General features: G+C 42.5%; 1 protein-coding gene across 1 annotated transcript; it reads right to left on the bottom strand.

Moving 5' to 3' along the window:
• Positions 1-335: 335 nt before the first annotated feature.
• LOC129063850 (lysine--tRNA ligase-like) lies at positions 336-4,290 on the bottom strand. The gene is given in 3 exon segments (XM_054564939.1): positions 336-941; positions 943-2,190; positions 4,270-4,290. Coding segments are annotated over 3 exon segments (1,875 nt in total).
• Between the last annotated feature and the right edge of the window lie 3,380 nt (positions 4,291-7,670).

The following is a 7,670-nucleotide window of genomic DNA, read 5'->3' as shown; positions in this document are numbered from 1 at the left end:
AATTCTATTATTTTGATATGAGAAGTATTTCTCTATAAGCTGTGAAAAATAGTACAGATATTTCTTCTCACTTGATTAGGGAGCAGCCTTGAATTAATTAGCTCAAACCCTTTCACCTCTATCATATAATGCTCCTTTTTTTTTTTTTTTCCTTTAAGAAATGAACGGTTTATTGCTCACAAGGAGCAAAAGAGGGATTCTTAGCTCCTTTTCCCTCTCTGGTGACAACACTGGCATAGTCCCTGGACAGCCACATACAAGCATGCCCTCGCCGTCCTTGATCTTCTGCTGCAGTGCGAAGATGCCTGAGCTACGGGACTCGCAGTTCCCAGTTTCTAGACAGAAGCGCCAGCTGTGCCTTCCCGTGCATCGGCCGTGGCGACACGCTCCTTCTTGTCTTCAGGTTTCAAGGCAGGAAACAGGAGCACTTCCTTGATGTTGCTGGAGTCCGTGAGAAGCATCGTGACGCGGTCGATGCCCATGCCCCAGCCAGCGGTGGGGGGCAGCCCGCACTCTAGGGCCGTGCAGAAGTTTTCGTCTATCAACATGGCCCCGTCGTCCCGAGCGGCCTTGGCCTTGGCCTTGGCCTGCTCTGCGAAAAGGCGCCGCTGCCTCATGGGGTCATTCAGCTCGGTGTAGGCATTGCATGTTTCCTTCTTCGTGACAAAGAGCTCAAAGCGCTCCGTCAGACCCTCCTTAGATCAGTGCCACTTTGCCAAAGGGCTCATTACCTGCGGGTGGTCACAGATGAACATAGGGTGGACACACGTCCCTTCCAGGAACTCCCCAACTAGCTTACCCACGAATCTGGCCGCGCTCCGGGGCGGAGGGCATTCGATGGCTTTTGCCACGCGGATACCATTAAGGATTCTGCGAGTGTCTTGCGTTTCAAAGAGGCTGGTGGCGGGCAGCTTGACCCCCAGAGCTCTCTCGAGCTCTTCTAACCATGCTGATCTTCCAGAAAACCCGGGTGAAGTCCACCTAGTAGGCGGGGCCGTCGGGGCCATCCGGATGGTAGGCCACCTTGGCACTGCCTGTAACGCTCTTCACCATCCCCGCTGTCATCTTCTCTGTGGTTTCCATGAGGTTGCAATAGTCGGCGTAGGCCCTGTAGAACTCACAGGTGGTGAACTCGGGATTGTGAGTCATGTCAATCCGTTCATTCCGGAACGGGCGTGCGATTTCATACACCCGGTCGAGGGCACCAACCACCCGCATCTTGTGGTAGAGCTCTAGGGCAATCCGCATGTCCAAGTTCATGTCCAGCTCATTGTGGTAGGTGATGAAAGGCTTGGCTGCCGCTCCCCCTGGGATGAGGTTCATCATGGGCGTTTCGATCTCTAGGAACCCCAGCTCATCCAAGAAACTTCTTATGTATGTGATGATCTTAGAGCAGGTGATAAATTTCTGCCTCACAGAGTCCTTCAGGATCAAGTCCGAGTATCTCTGACGATATCGTATTTCCTTGTCTTTGAGCCCAAAATGCAGATGAGGTAACATACGCAAGCACGGGGACGTCAGTGTGATCTCGTGGGGAAGGGTGCTCAGCTCGCCCGTCATGGTTTTCCCAGGGCTCCCCTGACCTCCAATGATGTCTCCCCGATGCAGTTTGTTATTGCTACGAATAAATTCTTCCGATTTATAATTCCTGGAATTGGCCATGACTTGCAACTTGACTCCCTCTCCCTGGAGGTCATAGAAGATGAGCTTCCCCCTGGAAGCTCTTTTGGCATGGACCCTCCCTGCCACCTTTAAGGTGACGTCACTCAGCTGGTCCCCAGGCTGCAGGTGACTGTATTCTTGGATGAAGTGTGTCAGCGAGATGTCCACATGGAACTTGTGTGGGTACGGGTCTTCCCCGTTGACCTTCAGCTGCTGGATTGCTTGGCTGCAGAGCTTGTAGTACTGGTTTGGGTCCAGGCCCTCCTCCTCGGCGCCCGCATTGCCCTCAGCGCAGGCCTGGCCTGGTTGTTCCTCACTGAGGCCCTTCTGCGTGGCCGCCTTCTCTGCTGTTTTCTTCTCTGCTGTCAGGCATCTCCTTTGCTCACTCTTGCTCAGTTTCGGCTCGCCGCCACCGCCCACGTTCTCTTCGGACCCCGGCACCGCAGCCGTCTCGCCAGAGGCCTGGGCTGAGAGGGAATGCCGCTTGTTAATATCCAGATTTATAGCGCCCGGTGTTTTTACTAATTCCTTTCATTTACGGATGATACAGGAGTTAATTAAACTTAATTCGATTTGTTTACACTTCATGTCCAACATGTAAATAAAACATAAAAACTAATTTAGACATATTATAGGCATATATTTATACACAGTAAAGAGAGAAGCCTATGGTAATGAGTTTTCTTAAATTTCTCCTTCAAGAGAAATTCTAGCTTCAACATCTGATATTCTATAATAGATTTCCATTTACTACTTTATTTCCATTGGATATTATTATTTTTAACTTTGGAAGAGACTTGGAAAAAAAGTATATTTCTATTGAAATATTTAGCTTAGTTGTACCAAACTACAACTATTATTGGTTTCATTAGGTCCAATATTCTTAATTATGTTCCATCTAAACGGAGAGACTAGTTTTCTGATTGATATTATACAACATTCTTTAAATGGTTTAGGATGCTATTTGACGCAACATCAAATACTCTCCTTTGTACAGAATGTTCTTTCCATGCGGGCCCTTGATTTCATCTCACCTGTGGCCCTCTAATCTGTATAGCCTCACCTTAAAAGTGCACGGCTTACGACAGGTCCGCTCCCCTCTTCCAAACACTTCCCTACCACCCCCTTTTTACGCGGCCTGCAGAATCTGTTTTTCTTACTGTTTTGTAATGAATTACCTTGCACCCTGGTAAACAGAATCAAGATTCTTCTCAATGAGGGAAAACATTTCCTTCTATAAAATAATAAGATGACTGCTAATTATTTTGTGTAGGGATTTCCACTTCCATACATTCTTTCTAGTTCAGCTTCTCTTTAGTATGTGTTGAATGTTATGTATCACTTACATTTGCATACCACGGCTCCAGTTAATGCCACATTTTTGACAATACAAACTGCTCTGCATCTCATTCTTATGCATGGGTTCCACTGCATTGTACAAAATAATTGAGCTGGTCTAATGTCTTAAAGTGACACATAGCATATTTTTATTCCCCTTAGCAACTTTGATGTGATACATACTTAATCTTCATTTAATTCACATTTAGTTTTATTCTTAACATTTACAATAGACTTCCCTGTGAAATAACACAATTTATACCATATTAAAACTTCCTGATAATGTTCTTTAAGCATTTTTGTAATATAAGATGGCATTAAATTATAGAAAGCCTCAAAGGACAATGAAAGTTGATACTATATCTTGGGTTTTTTTATGTTTTTCAATGTACCATATCCATGTCCAACATCTTACAGAAAATGCTATTTTGTAAATTAAGTGAAAAATCAACACTACGAGAAAAAAATGTGTTTTTGAGTCATTTGCAGCTAGCATAAATTCATGAAATGGACTGCAACTTTATACTACAATTTGTGCAAAGGGCAAGTGAATTTTATTTCTTACAGTCAATAAAGAAGAATATAGGAAATTTTCATTAAGATGGTGAAGTCAATGTTCTTTTCTCTGAAATTTTTCTCTCTGAAACCAGCAAGAACCTGACAAAAAATAAAGAATAGAAAAGAATACAATTTCTTAACGAAATTAGGCGTCACTGCTGCTAGTCACTTGAATAATATAAAAATACACTGCAATTAAATTGAAACTTGGACCAATAGGGAAAGAAAGCATTGAAATCTACCTCTGCCGGTTTGGGACGACAGGGTATAATTGTAGAGAACGGGCAGGATAACCTCAAGGATCCAAACAGCGATTACTCATCTGTTCATCTGTCGTTAAGTTTTCATGGCGCAGCCCGGCTGGGGCGAGGACGGCGGGGGAAGGGCCACACCCCGCGCCCGGTCAGAGGGCGCTACCGGAGAGAATGTGGGAATAGAGAGAGAAGGAACGTGAGAGCTATGGGTGGTCCCTGCGTTGGAATTAAACAGGGAGAGTGGGTGACAGTCAGCTCTGAGGCAGCCTCCCAGGGGACATGCTGGACACGAGTGATAACTTCAAAGGAGTGAGTGGGCGGAGTCCCTCCGAGATCAACTAGGCGTTCGCTGGCCCTGAAGGAAGAAGTGGGCAGTATAGGTGGGCTCTCTGTACACATCTTTGCCTTCAAGCTGATTGTTTTTCTGCTGTGGCTTTTGATTTGTACAATACCTCACCTGAAGGGGATTTCGTTTCATCGTCCATGTTCCTGTGTCTGGTTAGAATGGAAACGCAGGCCCCAAAACCTTCCAATCCAACCTAAGCTGGCCTACAGACTACTGGTTGGGTGTCCTAGTGGAATGGCGGACAATAGTGAGAAGACATCGGTCAACCTTTGCTTTGAACTTTTATGAGAATACTTCCTGCCTAGTTAATTAATTAAATAAGCTCCCTTTGTGTTTTCAAGGGGGGGCAGCCACAGAGCTGGAGCTGCTGCTTATTCTCGGAATGGCCAAGGGTCCCAAGACACACACCTTTATAAACATGTCCCTTTGTACAACGTGGGGCCTTGGATGCCTTTTTTCTGCTTGTCCTAATTCTGTCTGTTTCAACACCACTATCTCCTCCTGGAAGAGCTCACACTTCCCGTAGGAAGTCCCACGAGAATCCTGAACTCGTTTTGGGAGGACACTCTAGATAGGGAGTTATCCTAACATTGGCCATGACAGGGAACTCCGGGCAAGTTAAACTAAATAAATTTAGAGGAAATCTAGATATTCATTGAAGTAGTATTCAAACATGAAGCAGCTCTTCAAACTGAAATGGTAAGGCCTCCAAACATGATGCTCACTCCCGGGCAGTACTTCTCCAGGACTCTAGAACTGTCTGCAGAGTGCCCTCTGTTGAGTGTGCCTTTCTCTCCTCAGCTCTGTTTTTATCAGCCAGCTGGACTCTTTCTATCCCTTCTGCTCCTTTTCTGGCCTCCAGAATAAACGGTTCTTTTTTCAGGGTTTTTTCCCACTCAGGAAACTACAAATCATGTTGTACAAACTTTTTCCTAAAATTAGTCAGACTCTCTTCCGAACTTATACTAGGATTTCCTTTCAGTCTGAAGTGAACACATGCAGTCCAATCTCTACTGCTAAATGAAAAACATACACTGATTTTCAAGCGTGTAATTAAATAATTATAAAAATGTGTTACTTTCTCCTCTTCCCACCGCCATCTGTTTATGGAACACGTTCAACCCAGCGGCTTCACTACTCCTACCCATTAAGAAAAACCTCATACCTGGGCTCTGTAGTTTAAGGAGGGTCTGTGCCTTAAGTCTTTTGGACACTTCGGTGCCAATCCCACTTTACAAGTGATTTTTGATGGATTTACATTAAAAAAGAACAAGGTAATGTCATGAATCATAACTACTCCATATTCTTCTGTCGAGTGAATCTCCTCCAGAAGCTGAATGAACTTAGGTGGCCACCCCAGGACAGAGCTTTGATAAAGCTACAGGGTCATAGTACAAGAAACTATATAGAAGTTAGGGGAAATGATTTAGCAGATTATTATGCCAAACGGCCTCCTTTGATTTAGTCTTGTTCAAAGACCACTCGCAGGGCAGCAAGAGACATTCATAAGAATCCCATCACAGAGGAACAGGATTTGGCCGGTTGTCATGAAAGGAAGAGAAAATGAGAACCGTCAGGACGTCGGAGCCCAGGGGCTGAGATGCCGTGACTCAGGGTGGTCGCCGAGTAGGTGGATGTCAGCCAAAGTGCTCGTGAGGCCACATCTGAGGAGGGACAGAAGGGCCGTGGTCGGCAGGAAGCCACTGTGTGCAGTAGCAGGGGATGTGACTGGCTAGAGTTAACTTGGAGATACATTTCTTTGCTGTGACCCTAGAATGCAAATTTTTGTGCAATGCAAACACTGTGGTTAAAAGCAACATTCTTACTAAATTGCGAAATCTATAGAATGGAAATATAGTTGGTATGGAAGGTATGTCATCTATAATCATAGCTACACAAATTGTACTATTTTACCAATAAAACAGCAACTGTAGTTATCAAAACCGATAACAGTGTATACACAATTGATAAACCTGTTATAGTAACTGAACTGCAATGTTTCGGGATGAAGTAGCATTGGATATCAAATAGCAAAACATGACCACTGAGCCAGCATGCCCTTTTGTTTCGCCCATCACATGGTAAAGTTTAGGGGTATTTTAGACTTTGAGGAACTACTTCCAACAGCCACTGAAATGTGTTTTATACTCATACAGACAAATGGAGCGATGATAGTTTCTCACGTGTCACAGCCATGTTCAAGTTCAGTAAAAGCGATCTTTTTTCAACATTAATTTGAGGTGAGAAGATTCACAAAACTCATTTTTTGTTATTTTAAGGACTTTAGCATTTTTGAGTTGCTTTTTTATAGATAATATGGCACGTATTTTGTGACTTATTTAGTTTGTTTTATTTTTAAGGAAAACATTTACAGTACTCGGGATTACATAAGAGGAAAGCTGTTAGTTAAGACACTGAAATAAAGTCAAGACAAGATGCTGGACTGCAAGGTGTTTTTATGATCCACACAGTATAAATGGTGCAATGGACTCAGAAAGCTTCTTTAGGTTGCTTAGAGAATAACAAAGCTGGAGAAAATTTTCTTCATAAAGCTTCTATAATTTTAGTACACTTCTCATGTTTAATGTGGTTTATTCCTCTGAATGATAAACAAAATGACCTGGACTATTTATATTTACCTGTTTCTAAGTTATATATTCATTAGCTATGCCAGTCTCTCTTATTTTAACATCCTACTATTTTAAAAAGCAGTATAATAGCATTTATAGATGCTTTTAAGCAAGCACATTATTTTACAATGTTTATTTTACATGGATATAAACCAATCTAAATATAGATTATTTTGTTGTCATGTGTTGAAACAGGTGATTAACAGGCTTTGGACAATTTCATAGGTTGAAAAATATATATTGTTAGTACTTGATTTTAACAACATAACAAAGTAAGTTCTATGACTACCCGTTACCATCATTTAGAGTAAGTTGAGGTCTAAGTTGGGCTTCACACCACCTCCCAACCTGTTTTCAACGTTCTCCCAAGTATTTCCCTAGAGAATGTTTGTTTACTTTCTAAGTCCAGGGTCTTCAGTTTTAAGTTATTCCTGCATCAGGTTAAACACGTTTAAAGGAACTAAACAGAATCGTGTGCACCTGCGTGCGTGTGTTTACTGGTACACATTAACAGTCAGTGACTTTTGAAATAATCTTTACCCTTCACACTGTAAAGTTCAAATCTCATGGTGTAACTATAATAATTAAGTGATACTGTGATGATCACTGTATTTTGGGGGTGGGCAAACAAATTTTTAGTGTTGAAACGAACACTTAGATCTTGGATTATCATTAGTAATTTATTTTAAAAGAACTTAAATGCAATGAGTTATTGAACAACTCAGAATAATGCAATTTTGGTAGATGATTAAGTGGCCCCAAACATGACTTTGATGCAGAAACATTAATAAAGTCATCCTGAAATAAAATACATTTCCCATTTCTAAGGAAAATTGTAGCCCTGAGCTATAATCTAGACTTTATTTTTTTGTATAACAACTT

Source organism: Pteronotus mesoamericanus, unplaced genomic scaffold (assembly GCF_021234165.1).
Source record: "Pteronotus mesoamericanus isolate MK-2021 breed Mesoamerican mustached bat unplaced genomic scaffold, CSHL_Meso_final scaffold_99, whole genome shotgun sequence".
Lineage (NCBI taxonomy): Eukaryota > Metazoa > Chordata > Mammalia > Chiroptera > Mormoopidae > Pteronotus > Pteronotus mesoamericanus.
Note: the sequence above shows the minus strand (reverse complement) of the source record. Positions and strands in the feature narration are given on the sequence as shown.